Raw genomic sequence first — 20,077 nt, forward strand, 5'->3', positions numbered from 1 at the left:
GTCATTCTGGTGCATCCATATGCAGATCAATCAAATATATCCATGTATGTCTTAGTTTTCCTCGTTTAAGTTGGCATCCAGCTCAAAACTGTTCGGCTGGATCGCTCCAATATTGCTTGACATTTGTGTTGCACCATTAATGTTAGGTTGGGGTTGTAAGATGCTGAAAGCTAGCGAGACAGAGTGCAATTGGATGGATGGATGGATGGATGGATGGATGGATGGATGGATGGATGGATGGATGGATGGATGGATGGATGGATGGATGGATGGATGGATGGATGGATGGATGGATGGATGGATGGATGGATGGATGGATGGATGGATGGATGGATGGATGGATGGATGGATGGATGGATGGGGACAGCCTAATCCATGCTTACAGGTCTGCACACAATTCAGAGGCAGATTTCTAATGAACTACTGTCACTCTGCAGAAACTATGTCATAGAAAAAAAAGTTTGATTTTGGCTAAAACGGCAAAATTATAATTAAGAGACCAGTGGGAATACTTTAAAAATAGATCAAAAAATGATTGGAATGGGACTTTAAATACGGAACTGTAATGCCTCAAATCAGTGACTTTAATCTTTTTTTCAAGAAATAGTCTCTAAAGACCAATGTCTTTACAGTTACTTATTTGACTAATATCCTCTTTCATGTAAAATGCAAGACAAATCTATATAACTTCTAGCTGAAAATATGTGCCAAAAGAAGACCCACCTTTAAAATCTAATGAATTGTTAATCAGTCAGACAGTTTGAAGGAAAATTTTAAAGAAAAAAATACTTTTTAAAATTAAAAGGAAGTTACACTTGTATTTTTAGTGAAATTTTGGCAAAAAATGAGGTATTAGTAGCATTATTAGATGCAATATCAGTTTTCAGTTTCCTGACACGTGTTATTTATAGCATCAAATCATAATTACTCCATACAAAAGTCTTAAATCTGCTTGACCATCCTCATTAATGTGTAAAATAGAACTTGCATGGATTTTCTGCATATTGACTGCTTCCTCTCAGGCTTGGCCCCTGGCGTGTGTGAGCTGTTATGTTGCTGTTTGCTCAGGGACAGTCAGTCTTGTGCCTGCAACCACATTATCCACCTATTAAAGTCCCTATTTGCCTTCCTTCTGTGAAAAGGACTCTGCGTCTGGCTGATGAAAGGCTGCCGAGTGGCTGCTTCTCTCCAGGCTGGAGAGACGACGACGACTACAGTCAGTGATTGTTGGCAGAGCAAACATTCCTGAGCACCCGCAGTCACACTTGTGCACGTGCAAACACACACTGCAGAGACAAGACACACGAGTCTGGAAGTGATCTCATCAGCACACAAAACTTACCTACTTAACTAAGATGCAAACTTAAGGCGCATAACAGACGTATATTCAAAGACAGACAGGCACCAACAGGCTTTTGTTTGTCTTCATTAATTGAATAGATGTTTAGGTTCTAAAATGTTGTTAAGTAAATTATTAGTCTTAACTAAAATTGTGAATGCAATTAATCTACATTTTCAATGTGATTCTGATTGATGCAGTTTACACTTTACCTCCCTGTCATGTCTGCCATCAGGGATTAGCCCCGGCCTCCTGACATCCAGTGGCAGCAAAGCTGTTCTCCAGCAGCATCCAAACACTCAGTGGGCAGAGAGGAAACCTTATCCGACGGGTTCAATATTTGCTAGTCCAGAGAGGAGGCGTGTGGAGGCTGCAGGAGGTCAAGAGGTCAGTGGAGCAAAGCTGTGGCCTTTCAGCCCGGGCCCGCCTGACCAGCAGGTGAGCAAACAGGGAGGCTGAAGGGATGACCCAGAGGTGCTTTCAATTGCAAAGTTGGTTTTAAATATTCACAGGTGAGCACGATGGCTTTAGGCATTCATTCAAAAACAATGCAGAGGAAAGAACTAAAACAGCTATGCTAAAACACCTGAAACAGGGACTTTTTTTTGTCCAAGAACCCCTCTCTTTGCATTAATGCTGGTTCTCTTTAAACACATTTTTTAATAAAATTGTTTAGCCACGTTGCCTTAATTTGTGACTAATTTGTGTTAAGGTCATGAGAAAAACACTCTTAATAGCATTTGTGTGTGCATTTGCAGTTTTTCTTTATCATTTCCTAAGCAGATTTTCCTCTTTTATTCTGTGAAAACATGTAAAACAGTTTTTTAAGAAATGTAAATCTTATTAAAGTATAAACTCTGTCCAAATCAGATTAGGACTTCCCAAAAAGGACAAATGTTGGTCACTTCACCAAATGTGTTTCTGCTACATTAGCATGCAGGGCTGCATCCAGTATTGAGCCTGGCCCCAAACATTCACACTAACCTTCACTGAATGTTTGCTTTTGGTTTTAGTGCCCGCTAAGACACTATTGACGGCCAGTCAAGTAATGTCAGCCGACCGTTTTTCGACTTGCTCACTGCGGCACTTATGCGATGAAAGGTGGTCTTCAGCCCCCACTCCATGCATCACTGTCACCCTGCAAGAGGAGGCAGATCAGCCTGACTGATGTGAGTAGTGTGGACAGATACACTTTCAGCCTGGCAACGTAGCCAGGACCTGGCAACCCTCCTCTCTGTTTACCTAAAGGCTTAAAGCAGCTGAGTCCAGACCTCACCTGCTGGCCTTGCTGGTTGCCATGAGGGCTCACACAATCCCACTAAGACTATGCAAGCCCAGAGATGCTTCTTGTGATACAAAGTCCCTCCCTCAGACTGAGTCCTCCACACGATTAACAAACAGTTTGTGCAGCGGTCGCCTTTCCCATGGAAACTTTGCATTTGTCTCTATAGGAACAGAGACGAGGACACAAGATCCGCGAGATTCTTCACAGAGTTTGAGTTAGGATAAAGACAGGATAAACATTACTTAGTTCTGTATATGGTAATTACATAATGCATTAGCTCAAAACAGCAGTTAAGTGCTTAAATAAAATACTTTTTTTCCCGTCAAATTCAAAATAAAGAAAGGAAAAAGCAGAAATATATATAAAACTTGAATTTGTTTACACAAAAAGAAATTAAAGTAAAATTTTAATTTAAAAGATTAAGTTAAAAAGAAATATTTTTAATTTCTTTTTACTTGTGAATTTTATTTTATAGTGTGAAACTGAGATTATTGATTGAAGCAGTGACCCCAGTTTGATTGTGTTTTTTATTTCAACTTTGAGGTCACAAAATTACTATTTTTTTTATCTGATATTAAAATGATTGTTATGACACTTTATCATATTTCCTTTGGACCAGCACTCAGTTGCAGTTAGCAACAAAGTTAAAAAACGGTATAAACACTATTATTAAAATCACATTTGCTGCTTCTGGTGCAGCTTCTGTATCTATGGATAATATTAGTACTGATGCATCAACACTCGCTAAAAAGGAATGTGTTATCAGTTTAAAAGTGGGTATTCCCAAGAAAGTCTTGGATATTCCCTGGAAAGAAATCAACATATTGTAGATTATAAAATTGTGACTACAGTAAAATAACAGGCGTGTTGTCAACTGTGAAAGTTTCTGAAAATTCTTCAGTGAAAAAAGTGGAAACTGCGAACAATTTTACTTTAAAAATGACAAATTTAATTAAAAAAACGGTTTACCTAGCAGTCTAGTAGTGTCATTTAGCTGTTTTTTTCTGAAGTACAGTTTACTTTTAAAATTTAATATTTGTCATGTTTTAAACAGAGGAATATTTTTTCTGCAATAATAAATATGAGTCTGTGTGTGAACAAGAAAGAAAATATAGATTAGGGATCATGGACTCATTTGAGTTTCCCACCACAAAGGTCTGATTCATCAATGACGGCCAGCGCTGCGAGACGATGAGGTCACTTTATGGATGCTCTCAGGGTGAATGTCAGACTGGTGACAACCAGCCGCACACACACAGGCTGAGATTCAGGACCACCACAGGATTCACACGCCTTGCTCTTCTTCCGTTCCTAAAATTTAAACACCACCTTAATTTATAGCTCTCACAGAGTAAGAACAGGCCTCTGTGTGTGTGTATGTGCGTGTGTGTCTGCCGTGGCGGTGACATAGTAGGTCAGCGACCTCTGTGACTTGGCTAAAATCCCCATGGGCCTAGTTCAGCTTTGGAATGGACCTCACAGCGCAATGGGAAGATGGCTGCAGCATAATGAACACAAAAGCCAATTGTGAAGCCATTCTCTGCAGGGCAGAAAGCAGCGGGCCCCGGGGACAGTACAGGGTTTTGTGGGCTGTAACAGAGAAGGAAGCCTGTTGCTTCCACAAGCCTCTGATAAGATTCATCAGCGGTGACTCAACAGTGGAGTGCTGTCTCCTGGGGCACGCAGTGTTAGATTCACATCCACTGTATTTATCTACACTCGTAGACTGAAGTGCTGATAAGTGACTCTCAGGGGCCAAATTTGTCTCTTTTACAGGAAGAATTATAGCGTAAGTTAGACGCTGAGACCAAGGGTGTGTCATGTAAAAGAATTGCAGGATTTTCAGTTGACTAAACGTGTAGAGGAAATTACACTCCATCTTCTTTTTTAAAATAATAAAAAAGCTAATTCTGCCAATGAAATTCACTGAAATATAATTAAAACTATATATATATATATATATATATATATATATATATATATATATATATATATATATATATATATATATATATATATATATTACTAAAACTATGTTTAAGGCAGGTAGAGAAACCTGAAACTGATCAGCTTAAAAAAAGATTTTAACTTTATCTATCACTTAATTACAAAACTGTTAAAAAAAACTGTCAAACTAAATGAAAAAGTGGGGGTAAAAAAGGTGGAAAATTAATTATTCAAACGTGATTGCTTTTCCCTTTAAGAAAGGGAAAATATCAGATTTATAAAGACAAACTGCTTTTTGGTCAATTGTTTACTGAAATCCTTTATTTTTCACCAAAAAAAGTTAGTTTCAGAGTAAAATGTGTGGCAAACAAATGGAAACTTGGTTGAATCCTCTTGAATTGAACACTTTTGCTGCAATACTTGCATCAAAAAGTCAACCCTGAAAGTATAAAATGGAAACTTATTCGGAATGCAGTATTTGACTTTCCCCGCAGTTCGGATCAAACCTTGATTTTTTTTCACAGATTTTTTTGTTTTGTTTGATATATGTATAAAAAAAACAAAAAAAAATAAAAGTTCAGAAAAATCTTTTTTTCATTTACCAATAAGGAAGTAACAATGAAGAAAAACCTCTCACGTGTTCTTTGGTAATAAAATAAATAATAGATTCTTCTTAAATTTAGCACAACTATTGGATACTTTTAACTTAGAGATGCAACGATTCCCTTTCTTCACGATTTGATTGAATGGTGAAACTTACAGTTCAGTTTTAAACCAAGAAACACGGCATCCCGAGCACATATGTAGGTTTCGCTTTTTTGCTCCCCAACTCTAAACTAGGTTTATTGATGGGGGGAACTCGGCTTTTCTTGCTCATAACAGATAAATGTTGCAGACTCATAACAATTTTTAACAAAATGTTCTCATTGCTTTCAAAGCAGCACTTCTAAACATCTTCCCGGCCTCATAGATCTAACAGTTTCTCTGAAATTGTGCTTCCTCCACAAAAACCCATTTTCACCTGTTAACCGGAGAGAGAAAATAAAGCCAATGGCATCAACCAGAACAAAAAAATGTTAACAATGCTGCCAAACACCTAAAATCTTCCCACAACATGTTTCCTTTTTTCTAAAACGTATTCAAAGTTTTCATCATCCACGGACCCCCCCCCCCCCCCCCCATGCCCAAAGACCCCAAATGTGTCTATGATTAGGTGGGGGATTAAAAAAATGAAGCAACAAGATTCTCCTATTCTTTTTTTTCAGAAAGACTAGAATTGGCGCTTTGTGCGTGTCGGCCGCAGTGGCACATTTGACAGGTCTGGCCCGGTGGCTTTTGTGTCGGGGAATAAAGGGGATTGAGCTAAAACACAAACTGAGCCAGTGTGCCGTTTGTGGCGCTGGCTATTAGTCAACGTGACGGCCTTTGCAGATGCTAATGGGTCATAGTGTGGCCTCCCTCCTCACAGAACGCGGCTATCTGATAGCACAAAGGCCATCCGCTAGAGGTTGACTTTTCCCCCCTTTTCCTTTCATGGCTGCTACAAAGTCATTAGGCCTTTTCTCACTCTGTGTTTAAGAAAACAGGAAAATAGAAAGCAGCACACAAAGCGCCAATCTGACAAGAAGCAGTTATCTTCAAGGTTGAAGCCTCAGGTGATGAGGATGAGGCCCATCCCCACATTAATCCCCCCTGACTGTGCAGCCCTTTAAGTAATGTAGACATGGAGTAACAGCCAGGCTCCTGTGAAAATAGAGATGATGCCCGCCAGTGGAGGACCTCTGGACTCTTGACTTATTAATCAGTCAGACCCTGAGCAGCCTGCCTGCCTGCCTGGGGCTGCTGCGTGCCTTCAGCCTGCTCTGGGACCAGAAAACAGCCTGCAGAGTTAACTACTCTGAGGGTTTGATTGCCCAGACTCGGAGCAGCTCATCAGCACGCGGGTCGCGGAAGTCAGCAGCAGCCAACTGTGGGATAAAAGCAGGCTATACGTACAAACACACACACATCTGTACAGTGAAGGTCTCTGGGGTGGAGAGCAACTTCAAAGGAGACCCGGTTAGGTTGCATTTTTATTTTATCTTCAAATAAAAGGCTTTGCTGTGTTCAGAGAAACATTGGAGCACTTATAGTTCCTTCAGGTTGACATGAAAATCAAATCCTTATAAATTTACTTGTTAAAAATGTTAACTTCAACCCTTAACAAGCTATAAACAGATAAACTTCAAAAATATGCCAGATTTTGCCCCAAGCTAACTACAATTTATTGAAAACTTCTATACGTTTTTTTGTTTTGTTCTCAACTTTTATTGTGGAGGATGGACAAAGAAAACAAGCACTAGTCAAAAGTGAAAACCGTTTTGAGTTATTTTTCTATTTCAGTGCAAAAAAGCTAGTCTCTATATCAAAATGGTTTTGTTCTATAGGTTCACTATCATTCAGATACTTTATTATGATAGTTACATAACAGCTCAAAAGCAGAGTCTGGTTTTTATTGATTAGTTTTCAGTAAATCTTTAGAAAAATTGGATTTGTTATTCAGGCATCAAAGGGGTTATTAATTTCCAATTTTGTCCATGCAGTGTTTGACATTTTCTTTTGTCACTGAATTATTTCAAAATTTCCCCTGTACTGTAATCTTTCACATCACGTTTGATCAAATCCAGTTAAAACTCTTCGGTTTTCATGGGTGCTGAATATCTGCCTGCATTTATGGATAAAGTCTGGAAGAGTTCCATCTCCTACAAGGACCTACGTTGCTGTGACACTAATCCTGACAGAAATGACTCTTACTCTGCCAAATGTTTTGCTTCACGCGACAAACTGAACACAAAAAGTCATTTTTTATATGTGTCAATTTTATTTTAAATCGGACACAAATTAAATAAATAAAGCACATCTGAAGGGCTACACCATGCACACAAAACTTTCTACAACATAAGACAAGTTTTTAACCCATTTTCCTTCACAGCGTCCGTCGGCGCACTTCTGCTGTGCATCTATCCATGCCAGCCCATTTTGTTTCTCTGCAAAATGCACATTATTATTTCCAATATACAGATATGGATAAAGGGGATCAACACTGCGTCTCCCCTCTATCGAGGCAAATTAATTTAATTTATGGTAAAAGGAGCATCGAAAGTTACAACTGGGAGTGAGAAGAAACTTCGGTCCTCAGCTGTGAGACGAAGGACAACTAGGGAGTTTACAAATGTGGATATTTTATGGACTTCCAAGACAACAGACAGGTTACTGTGTCTGAGCTTCCATTTACTCACAGAAAACAGGAAGTGCGCCTGTGTAATGTACACACACACGAATAAAACATTTCTATTTGAAGTAATGAAACACTTTGGAGGAAGATAATCTTCACTCAGGAGCAACTGCAATCACTGACAGACTGGATCTTAACCATCATTAGAACCAAACTCCACATGACGAAGAAGTAGCTTTCTCATTTCAACTCGCTTAAAACTTTTTTTGGCCTAAATTCCTTTTAAAAATCTATCACCGAATGAATGTTTCTAAATTAAACACCTGAAACCTTTGCAGCATTTTGTTAGATAAACCAGAACAAAAACAGAAAGATTTGGCGGATGAAAAACCTTTAATTTTTACATTTGAAGAGTTTTTTTTACCTCAAAAACAGAGCTGATCATTTTCACTGCTCCTCCTTATAACCAGAGTTTCTCAGTTTAATGTTTAACATTAAACTCAGCCTTCGAACTAAAATGAATGGATTCATGCAGACTGGCTGGAGAACCAAAACTGTGGGATAGTTCTTGTGTGATAACAGTTCAACTTCTGTTATCAGGATTGGATAAACTGCTATGTTCAAAACTGGCAGAATGAAGGTTTGACTGGAAGCAACAATGAAAACTGGTTTAGTGCAAAGATCAGTGAATGCAGAAACGTGTGCGGTGACATCAGCGTAAAACAGCAGAAAGATGGTTGAATTGTAATAATGAATGGGAAGGTGGACATGAACACCATCCTTATTTATTTTGAACAAGAGCTCAGATGATAACACTATAGGAGCTTTCGGTTTTCCCAATAAACTGCCTGAATTTCCTGTCTCCTTCCAAAAAAAAAAAAAAAACCCACTGGAGAATGAAATGAGAGAGAAAGCCAGGAAGCTGCTCCTCCTCCTCCTCATGCCGAAGCTCAGGTCCATCACTTCATCAGTGCCAAACGATGAAGAAGAAGCCAAGACAGAGATGAGGGCTGAGGCAGGGCCACGGGGCAGCGACAGTCATTTACAGAGGTGTTTCTTTGTTCAGTCCATTCCTCCACTGTCATCCAAACACATGCAGTCAACAGCACTGACGACACAAACAGCAAATGAATCGCACAACGACTACAGGATAGAAACAGAGCATTTACCCGGTCTGTCATTTCTCCTTGTGAAGTGCTTCTATGAAAGCTTCAAGTTTCTCCTGGATCTCACGAACTTTCTCTGCAAAGAGGAAAAGAAGGAACAGGACCTCAAAAACTTCCCACAGAACATTTAATCAGAACCTGCAGAACCTCCAATAACAGCAAATAAAGGCAGAGGAGTTTAGACAATCATGGAGAAATGTGATACAAAAAAGGCTTTTTGTGTTGATGTATATTTATGATGGATTCATTTCTGTGTTATATCAGTATTCATGTAAATTTCCTGAAATTTCTGAATAATGTTGCATTCACACCGGACGCGATTCACACGTCAAATTTGTGTCTGCCGCCTCTCTTTTGACGCCCATCAGATTTACTGCTCAACGTCTTGACGCCCCAGCCAAGGAGCAACCGCACACAACATCATCCATGGAAATCTTGGATGATGTTGAGCGAGTATTTTGGGTTTATATGTTTTGGAGAACTCTACAGAGGCGCCGGCAAGCAGGTCGCCGTGTCAGGGTTCAGCAAATCCTTCAGAGTTTCTACTGGTGTTCTTCACTCCTGCAGAGCCGCGCCTGGGTTACAACCATTTTAAAAGTTACTTCCGTCTGTCTGTGGCCCAGTTTGAACATTAACCTGCTGGGGAAAAATAAGTAAAACTGGATCGTTTTATTATTGTCTCGCTGAAAATAAGATAAAACATTATAAGGCCACGGAGCTGGAGCGTAGGGTCCGACCGCTGAACCCTGAGCAGCTGGGCTCGATCCTCTTCCTCTGCTCACTCGCTACACTGAGTTGCCAGAGGCTGTCCCAGTTACTGTTAGGTGAAGGCGGAAAGGTCGCCAGTCTGTTAAAGAGTCCATGGCGCTGGAGCTAGTGATCGCTGCTGCCCTTTGTCCGGCCGGACTGAGGGTGCCATAGGCTCGATTGCTGGCGACCTGTCCAGGGTGTATCCCGCCCTCACCCAACAGTCACAGAGACAGTCTCAGGCAACCAAGCAGCCCTAGAGGGTTAATAAAATGGATTGAAGACCAGTACAAAAATCATAGCATTAAGTATCCATATTGGATTAATTCTTCTACCCTTTAATCGAGTCACTGAAAACATCACGTGGCCAAAGCTGAGTCCCTACGCTCGACGCCCAAATTGCGCCGCAGCACCTCCGATTGCGTCTGTACATTGACTTAACACAGTGCTTCTCAAATAGTGGGGCGCGCCCCCGGGGGGGGGCACGAAGCGATGCCAGGGGGGGCGCGCGGTGGTGGCGGTTTTAGGCACAGGTTTGTCCGGTGCGCAAATTTAACGTGGGGGCAGCGGTGACAGCGGCTCAGTGCTTGGAAAATAATCTGGTCCACTATTCGGTTCCTATTGTCTGTTCTGTCTGTCCGCGGCTGCGCGAGTGAGAACGAAAGGGGAGGGGTGGTGTGGGCCCTGTCTGCCAGGGGAATCGGGGCACGCGGACCACTGCTACCGCTGCCTGTTGCCCAAGATCACCGCTGCCCTTAGATTCCTAAGCTCATGCTAACAATGTCATTCTTTATGAACTATTGTAGACATTTTGATGACGTGTCTTTATTTTCCATCCATGTTTTCTTTGTCTGCCTGTGGTTTAGTTAGTGTCAGACAGACATAAAGACCGCAGGTAATGCAGGAAAACAGCTGCACTTTTATGAGATCAGAAATAAACAATCCGTCATTTAGAAAAAAAAAATCAGCACGTTTTTACCTATTTCTTCAGACTAAAAACGTTAAATATATTGGTGCTGCTGTGTTAATGTTTCAGATCAATTTAGATTTAATATTATTTATTGATTGAATTATTTTTTTCAGCATCAAATGGTTCAGTTGGTCAAAATGTTTCTAGTTTAAATAAGGAATGACAGATTTTTTTTATTTCAGGTACTTTCAGCTTCTTTTCTGTTTTAGACTAGAACAGGGTTTCTGTGGCTAAATAAAGTTAATATTTGTTGAAAGTGGATTTATTTTGCTTTTTTCTTTTGTTAGTGTTAAAAGATACAATTTTAGGTATACAAATTTTATAGATACTGACCTGATGTATTGTCACCGCGCGAGTGTGTCTGTGTGTGTGTGTGTGTGTGTGTGTGGGGGGGGGGGGGTCAGGGGGGGCGCGAAACATTTTCTTTTCCTAGGGGGGGCCTGGCAAAAAATAATTGAGAAGCACTGACTTAACATTAAAACTCGATGCCCATAAGGCTGAAATTGCGTCCGGTGGGAATGCACCTTTAAACACAACTTGTTCCCATCAAAACTTCCAAACAGACATCACCTGATGATCAAAGCTCTCATCCTGCCCCCCCTCCCCTGGTTTTGTTCCACCTCCCTCCTGAACCTAATTCTAGCTGAAGGACAGAAAATAATTCCCGCAAGAGGCGGGAATCAAATGGAAAAGCGGCCGCACTGCTTTTGGCGAGTAATCTCCCATTGTCCCAAGTCTGCGTAAAACCAGCAGTCCTTCCAACCGGCGTGTACCGTCACATGAGAAGAGCGAGCCGTCTAAAGCAGAGCTAATCGCTGATCAAACAGTGGCTGAAGCAAGTCTGGAGGCCAACGCAGACGAGCAGGAGCTGCGCCTTGCCAATGCCAGCTGCACCTCCAGGCCTGGCTCCCTCTCTGGCTTCCTCATAACCCTCGCTAATCTGTCTGGATCAACCTCAAGCACAAACTCAAACAAACTAGCGCTGCTCTATCTTAATCTGGAGCACCCAGCTACACCAAATCCACAAGAGAACCACTGTTTTTGTGCGAGGCTAAAAACACGGCTCTGAAAGACTTTTCCGGGTGGATACGTCATTGCGGTTTGGACCTTAGAGCAACAGCGTGGTATCTATTTCACACCAGGACAAAGGTGATAACTAGGTGCTTTTGGGTGAAAGAAAACCTCATACGAGGGGTCCTGCGTGCAGCCCCCTTTGATGGGAGTACTGCTGCAGAGGTGTCCTCTTTGATGGATGTGTTTTTTTTTCCAAAAGGTGAGCTCAAAAGCCATAAAAACATGTGGAACAAACCTATAAAACTATGGAGAATTGGGAAAATAAAGTCACCGTTTTGTCTTGAAAACCAATTTGAGAAACCTCTTTTCACCTTTTCACCTTTGCTAGGTGGCAGGAAGGAAAAATTCCCAGCCTTTGATACTCTGTTAACACACAAGCAGGAGATTACTCCCCCTAATGGAGGTATTAAAAGGGGCCTGTGGGGGGGGGGAATGCTGACAAGTTAGTGCAGCAGGTGTGTGGCTGCATGAAACTTAACCCTGCGGTTCCTCATTGCTGCACCCAGCCCACCGGAGGGCAAGGCTCAAAAGCGGCTAACAGCTTAGACTATGTGTCCCGACCACATGACGACGTGACTAAAAGAAAACCAATCAGAGCAGGATTACTAACATCTGTCTGACCTGAAGAACAGCGAAGAAAAGACAAGCTGGGATAGTCAGATTCTCAAAAACACGGGAAAACCCCGGTTTCCAGCTTCAAAGTTTGTCGCCTAGTGCAAATTGTGGCGGTGGAGAACGCTTTGATGGATTTCAAATGTAGACTGTTTAGAGGCGGGGTCAAACGTGAGGGATGGTGGCAACTGTGGGCAGAAATCTAGTTTACCTGGGCAGTTTGACATTTAAGGTACAATAACAGGAAAAAGAAGCTTTAAGGCTGACTGTAAAAGACATTACAACTGATTCTAGAATCCCTCAACCAGTGTGTTATCAAAGATGCCAATATTTCTGTGTGAACAGGAAACAGATCGTCTCATAATGCGGAAAATAAGGCAACAGGTACAAAAAGCAAACATAAAAAAAAAAACTGGTGACGGAAGTGACATCAGGTGAGATGGTGATGAAGATTTTTCATATTCTGACTAGAACCGGGCCAGGCAACAGAACTGAACTTCTGAGCACATTGACAGAAATGAAGACATAGTAGTACTTCAAAGTATGTACATCTATACATGGTTACTGATAACACTAAGCTTGACAAACAAAAACAAAATATATGTCATGAAAACACAAAAGCTGGCCAGACTAAACAACAACAGAAAACTATTCTGTTGCTGTATTACAGGGTCTACTTACTTCTCTAACTTGTTTCAATCACAGCCCCTGAATTGGATTTTGTTAAATAAAATCAATGTATTGCCTTATACTTTCTTTAGTACAAGACAAAAAGATTTTTATAAGTATTTATTCCTTAACCCATTAACCATCCAGAAACAGAAAGATTTTTTCATAACTGGAGCAGATTTTGCCATTTATTTCCTAATTTGTCATATTTTACAGATTTTATTTTTACTCTAGATAAGTTATTTACAAGACTGCAATGCCATTCTTATGAAGTTTTTTTTATCAGGTTGTTCTGAGAGTTGGCTCTAGTAACTGCAATGACCTGCAGGATCTATTTTTTATTTATTTTTTTACCTGTTATGGTCACACGTGCACAGAGCAAATATTTGTAGAATTGATGGCAAAATCAGCGATGAGCCCTCAGCAGCTTTCTGCAGCCCAGAAGGCAAAGGCAGAGCGTGAATAGCATCTATCTAAACAGCCAAAGTTCTGGGGATAAAAACTGTGAGAAACAGATACTTATTCCCCCCCAGCACCATCTGTTTGTTACCAAAAGACCACAGCATGACAAAGAGAGGGCCTTGACAAGGCTTTCTTTTCACCATCCTGTGGAAATGCAACAAAAACAGTGGACAGACTCACCACTGCTTTTTCCATACTGTGCAGTGTGAGTAGCGGTTTAAAACTCTATTTAAGCTCTTGTTTACTTAAAAGATGAGCCCCGAAACACAGTCATTCAACTGCTCACCCCTTTATGTGGCCATGAATATTCCCATAATCCCCTATCCTCTATCCCACAGGCCCCTTCTCTAACATGCTTGGTGATGTGTGAGTTCCCGAGGTTGGAGGGACTTTGGCAGGCCAAAAGAAAGAGTGTGAAGCTTTTTCCTTAAATCCTCTCTTTCAGGGCCTTCTCTTGGGTGATCTCCACATGAAATGATATCTCATTCACTGACACTTTGTAGGGTCCCGTAAGTCGGCCATGGCCAGAGAACTGGTAAAAGGAGGACTGAGCCAGAAAGCCTTTAACTGATCCACAATTAGACTGCAGCCCTGCAGGACAAGTGACCCGCTCAGAGAAAAGACGGATGACAGCCAGCGCTTCTTACAGGAGAAGGCTGTTCTGCTACAAAGAATAATGAGTAGAAATATGATGAACCGTTGATTCTGCTGGTGAGTAAAAAAAAAAAATGGGATGGGGAAAACTGGTGTTAAGTTTTGGCATGGAGCTCAAATAAAGTCCTACTGACAAGGAAACAGCAGCTCTCAACATTAACTCAAGAGAGAGTCGTCCAGGTAAGAGGTTTACTTCCTGTCTCAGTTGGTCATAAGTCATGAAGACACTTTTTATTTCTCTTCACTGCCAAGGCTGCAGTGTGGGTGGGGACATTGAGCGATTATATGCCGCGCTGTTTCCGACCTGGAAAACTGACCTCTTAATGTAACAAACAGAGGAGCCTTTTACCTCAGGGTGCTGCTTGATTTGTCACTGAATCTGGATCGCTCAAGTAAAAAAAAAAAAAGGCAACAGGAGACGTGGATTCAGAAACGGAAAGTAGGAAGACAGTTGAAACGCCATGCCAGTGACGGGGGTGATGATTTAGCTCCTCAGACCTTTTTATCTAAAAAACAGATGCCTGTGTAGGAGCAGCCCAACCTGGTGAGAAGTATACATTAGTCTGGATGGGTCAAAGCTTGGGGTCAGACAGGGGGCAGACACAATAAAAACAGCAGCATTTAAGCAGAAATTACCCTGTAAATATCAAGGTAAAGACTGTTGCTCCGCTGACTGTCAGATCATGTTGAAAACCGTTGCATGTTCTTAAAAATGTATTACAGGAATCCGTAAAAATGAAGGAAGATTTAGCTAAAGGTGTCAAATGTGAATTGAATCTAACACTTTTCCCTCACAATCATAAATCATTTTTTTCTGGGTTGGAAGTAGAAAACATTGACTTTGATGGTGGCAAGATACACATATTAACAGACAAAACTACATCATCATTTGTGCCTTTTAAAAACAAGCATCAGACAGGGAGTCTGTCTGTGACTCACAGTGTAAATCATAGAAGATCAAGGGTGTAAAGTTTTGAAAGAATCACCTTTTGCACTCGAGTGGAAATCTGGACTGAGGCTAAGTGGTAATCCATTTTGAGAGTTCACATGGACACAGGGATGTGAGACGGACAACCCGGGTTTAAAGTGAGATCTTGTCATAATCTCTCAGACAAACCCTTTTTCCACAAGGGTTTGAAAAATGGGTTAACTGCCGATGACCTTCTGTAGCGAGCACAGACACGTGAACCCAACTGTACATCTGACAACACACACACACACACACACACACAGGTGTGGGAAAATCGAAATGTTGGTCAAAACATATCTGTAAAATTCAGATGATGTCCCTTCAGTTTAGTGTACTAATGTACAACCAAAAATGCCTATATTTTTAAAGCAATACAAGAAAAAAAACCATAAAAATTACTTATGATTATGGTCATCGCATTTGGTTTTTTAAAGAAGACCTATGACCTAATGACAGATTACACAGATTTCTAGTATAATCCCCCATAATGAGCATTCATTCAATATTGGAAAGTTCTCAGTTGATCAAACAAGTTGAGACAAATAATCTCTATTTTGGTTTTTAGGACATAGAATTTAAGTCAAAAAGCTTCCTGTCTGGCATGGAGGCATCTGCAGGAATGATAGCAAATCCAGTAGGCGAAGGATTTCCTCCTTTTCCTGCCATCATAAGTGCTGGTGCTGAATATCTGCAGCTGCTGTTTGTTTAGTGTGATCATCACAAGAAAGCAGCCAACTTCAGTCTAATTTATTGTGTTAGTCATCATTGAGCTTAGCCTGTTAAGACCTACGAATGTTTCAGTTACCATGATTAGAGGATGCATTGGGCTTCAACTACGCCCACTCAACTTCAATACAAAATGATTTAACTGGCAAATGCAAACTGACAGAAACCTGGAAAATACATTTAAAAAATCTAACGGTATTTGGGATCAAACCTGCTCGGTGTTCTGAAAGAGCCTTCGCTGATAGCCTGAACTTGACATCGTTCAATGAATAAATGAATACCACCAGGGGTGCATCAAACAATGACACTGACCTTCACTGACACAAAGCCAATATGATAGGTCAGTTTCTGCCCAGATGTTTGCCAGCTGTTTTGGAATCCAAACTTTTAGCAGCATGAAATCCTGTCTGGACCTCAAACCTGCCGTAAATTTCTTTAAACCACCATAAAGACACCTGTTTAGACCTATGATTCAAATTGCTGGACTATATGTGTGTACAGTAGAATAAATCATATTAAAAGAGTAAAATCTATGTCCTACTTTACTTTAAGTTAAATCCCTTTTAGAGACACTGAATGACCAACAGCAGTGGAAACCTATTTTAGAAATTGTATTTTTAAAAATCTTTTAGCCTTTATTTAGTTATCAAATCCTTTAGAACCTTTTTTTAGACCATTTTTAGTGGCAAAAACTTGTTTTAATTCAGTCGCAGGAGTTTAATTAGACATAATATTTTTCTGATTCTAGATATGTGAGGAAGGATGTATGGATGGACAGGAAGTACAATGGATGGAGAAATACGGATGAGAGACGGATGAGACAGACTTGGGGAAAAAAGGTTTAGAGCAGAAATTCAATTTTAAAGACAGAGAGGAGGGGGCTTGACTGTTCATGCAGCAAATCTATTTCCAAAAAATAAAACAAGAAAAAAAAAAGAATGAATGGGCTATGTGAATTTAACTCTCATTTAATCACAAATAAAGCATTTAGCATCTATCAATCTAATAGATGGGTTAATTGAATGGAACAGAAATAGGTTTTTGTAATTTTTGTTTTCTATAAAGAGTTGCATCGTTTGCTTACATGAGTGACTTGCCATGAAAGTGCCGAATTATTCCCATAATCTTTGGAATGACCAAATATGGATATACTGTGATAAAGGTTTATAGACATTTGTAGAATCTATTTTTTTAGGAAATATAAGTGGTTGATTTTTAACGTGTTTTATTTTTAGCCCTCCCTCTGACACTGAGGGCAGTTTTCCTGGTGAAAACTGTCGTACATTTTTTTATCTACTGGCCAAGTCAAAAACTAAATTTCGGCCACTGGTGTCGAGACTTCTGAGTTGGAGGAACAAACCATACACTGCAAAATCTGTTTAAGGGCCTTTGTTACCAAAACTGGGAGTACGACAAATTTGTTTAAACTCAGAAGGACTGTCGAGTGTGAGAAGGGTTTCTCTTTATGAGATGCTAAAGCTAGCGGTGGCTTCAAAAACACCTCCCTGCCGCATTGCTTTCCCACCCATTTTACAGCTAGTATTTAGTGTACAGTAGTACTTTGTGTCTAGCCCAAAGGAGATGTTAAATAGCTTTTGTTAATTATATCCTGTCGTTTGTAATTCTTGTTAAAGAAAGGGGAAAAAATTCAATGAAAATCAGAAATTGAATTTGGTATTGAGATGTTCTTTTTTGGTCATATCATCCAGCCCTCAGTCCTGCTACAGTGGAAGAAGCCACACATTTGGAATTTATCTTTCGATTAAGACAAAAAAAAGTTAAAAACCTTTAATTTTGCCAAAACTCTGGAGTTTTCTTGAACTTAACGAGAGCTGACCTTAACGAACATGTTAATACATAGAGAAAGAAAAATTTTCTTCAAGATATAAACTAATTAAGCCTCTATGCTGCTAGGCTGTTGTCTGCTGGTTCGTTACACTTCAAACTACAGTAAATGCTTCCTTAAAAAAGCATTTTGTGATAACATCATCACTTGGTGCAACATTTTTCTTTCCAAATGTCATCCCAGCACTTTCAGAGATTTTTTCCATTGAGCCTCACTAATCACTCTGAAGGAAACTGCTGTGAGGAGGACGAGGGGGAGGAGATGAAAGGAAACACAGCGAGTGTGAGCCTGAGAGGACATTCCACCAAACAGGCCCGGACAACCACGGCTTTATTGTTTTCTGCTTCAACACCAAAAGAAACAGAGGAGGAGAAAGTGAGTGCATGTGCAAACATGCAAACACTTCGCGCATTAGCACAGTTTTTAGAGCACTTTCTGTTGACACCTCTCATCCCTTAACCCTCTGATAACCTTACAACACAAAAGCTGAAATCTATCATTTTTTATGCATTACTGCATTCATCAGTGCCAAAACGCCCGCAGTCAAGATTATGGGTTTATTGTAAGAGGTTACGCAGCACCCAGGTGTTCATGTGCTGCAGCTCCACAGCGTGCCAGCAACAAAAAACGGAGGAAATAATGGACTTGATTTCAGGGGTCACAAATTCAAAGCAGTGTACGATTTTTGATTTAAAAAAAATCCCTATATACCCACAAAAATCTAGCTCGCCCATCCCATGGCAGCAGTTCAGTCCATTTCTGCACTAGAGGAAGTATTTAAGCAAACAAAACGATAGAGAAAGATAATTTGTGAGACTTGCTGTCATTGTCAGAGAATCTGATGAGAATATGGAGCAGCAACAGTGTAAACAAGTTGTCTTGAAATCAGAAGTTTATATCAGAATGCACCACATGGGTTTTAGCAGCAGAAGCCCCCCACTGGAGCCAGAACCACAGACTGCTATTTAGAGTTTAGAAAATATGAACAGATCATTAGTAAAATATGCTCCAAACGGAAAGGTTCATAATGCAACATTCAGAATAAATTTGGGGGTTTTGGAATGCGGAAAAAAAAAAAAAAAGAATCCATCCTAATTTGTATCGCTGGTACTGTGAGATCTAGTGTAACACTAATGCTTCCCCCCCAAGTTGTCTTATAAAATTTAAAGTTTGGGTTTATCATTTTCATCTAAACTTTAAGTCCAGGCACACTCTGTGGAGCAGACACAGCAGTGACGGCCCACCACTCTGTTCTAGCACATTAGGGCTGGGCTGAGCTCCAGGGATGGCCCAGTGCCACACAGCTGGTCTGGCACACTTTTGACAGACACACACGCTCACACTGTACCGTTCATTCACACGCTTTCTCGCTGGCACACACACCTGACCTGCGTTTGTAACATGAGCAGAATCAGTTTGCAAGCAGGGCAGAGCGGAGCTGTACAGCAGAATGCAGAGGAGGACAGTTCTATCCTCATTCAAAGTCATTTCCTCTTTCCACCATTTTTACCACTTTTTCCTTCTCAGATCCTTCATTTTCAGTTAGGACATGTCCCGAAAAGATTTCCTTTTTTCTCTACGCACAACTAATAAAAATGAACAGGGATAGAACTTGATTCAAATCACATGGTGTGTGGTAGAAGATACCATGGGAACTAAAAAGGTTTTAAAAGTGAAGGTTGATAAAAGTTGTTTCACATTTTCATCCCCACGGCTTAGTCCCCCCCCCATAACCAATGTAACGGCCCGTTCTCATTTCTGTAAGATGAATTCAATATTAACAATAAACAGCTGAGATGAATGTCTGACGTTGCTAATTGATGGCAAAATTGTAACCTTTAAAAACAAATAAAAAGAGTGAGTCATAATAGAATAAAGTAGCTCAGGAGTGGTGACGGACTCATCTCCAAGGTCCTGGAGTATTATGGCAAAGCGTAAAAACAAAAAATAATAATAAATTAAAGTTTTTTTTTCCTTCCTTTTAATGAACGATGAACAGACAGGAAACAAAGACATGAAATGACAGGAAAATAATAACATCTGGGTTGACTAATGCTGTTAATAGAGATTTCAAATCCTAAAGGAATAAACTGGTGAAAATATGTAGTCCATTAAGTTGCATGTTTTCTTATTTTCTTAGAATATTACTATTTAAAACAAACAAAAACCATAAAAAATGTCCTCTGACAACCTAAATCAGATTTTATATAAACAAAGAATTAAAGATTGAAAGAAATATTTTGGTTATTTATTATTGAAGAGCAGCTACAACAGATGAGGTTTATAAAAATGGTTTTTAAATGTGATTAACAGTGATAATTTTAGGATTTTTCCCTTTTCGGGATCTTGAGACAATTAACTGTGGTAAAGAAAAATTGCCCAAGGGAAAAAAAAAG

General features: G+C 40.2%; 1 protein-coding gene and 1 long non-coding RNA gene across 7 annotated transcripts in view; both read right to left on the reverse strand.

Annotated features, from left to right (window-relative positions):
- Positions 1-575: 575 nt before the first annotated feature.
- LOC144991988 (uncharacterized) lies at positions 576-2,777 on the reverse strand. Its single transcript, XR_013655697.1, has 3 exons — positions 2,324-2,777; positions 1,552-1,709; positions 576-1,286 (listed from the first exon to the last, which is right to left on the reverse strand). It is a non-coding gene; the product is annotated as an uncharacterized LOC144991988 (long non-coding RNA).
- A 4,634-nt stretch (positions 2,778-7,411) lies between these two features.
- opa1 (OPA1 mitochondrial dynamin like GTPase) overlaps positions 7,412-20,077 on the reverse strand; it is a 28,016-nt gene continuing 15,350 nt past the window's right edge. For all 6 annotated transcript variants that reach the window (XM_004067898.5, XM_020702365.3, XM_011473989.4 and 3 more), the window contains 2 exons: positions 8,955-9,027; positions 7,412-8,863 (listed from right to left, as the gene is read on the reverse strand). In XM_004067898.5, the coding sequence (XP_004067946.1) occupies positions 8,963-9,027 (65 nt within the window). In that variant the 3' untranslated portion in view covers positions 7,412-8,863; positions 8,955-8,962. The remainder of the gene's footprint in view (positions 8,864-8,954; positions 9,028-20,077) is intronic.

Source organism: Oryzias latipes, chromosome 4 (genome assembly GCF_053564925.1).
Source record: "Oryzias latipes strain Hd-rR chromosome 4, Olatipes_Hd-rR_3.1".
NCBI classification, from domain to species: domain Eukaryota; kingdom Metazoa; phylum Chordata; class Actinopteri; order Beloniformes; family Adrianichthyidae; genus Oryzias; species Oryzias latipes.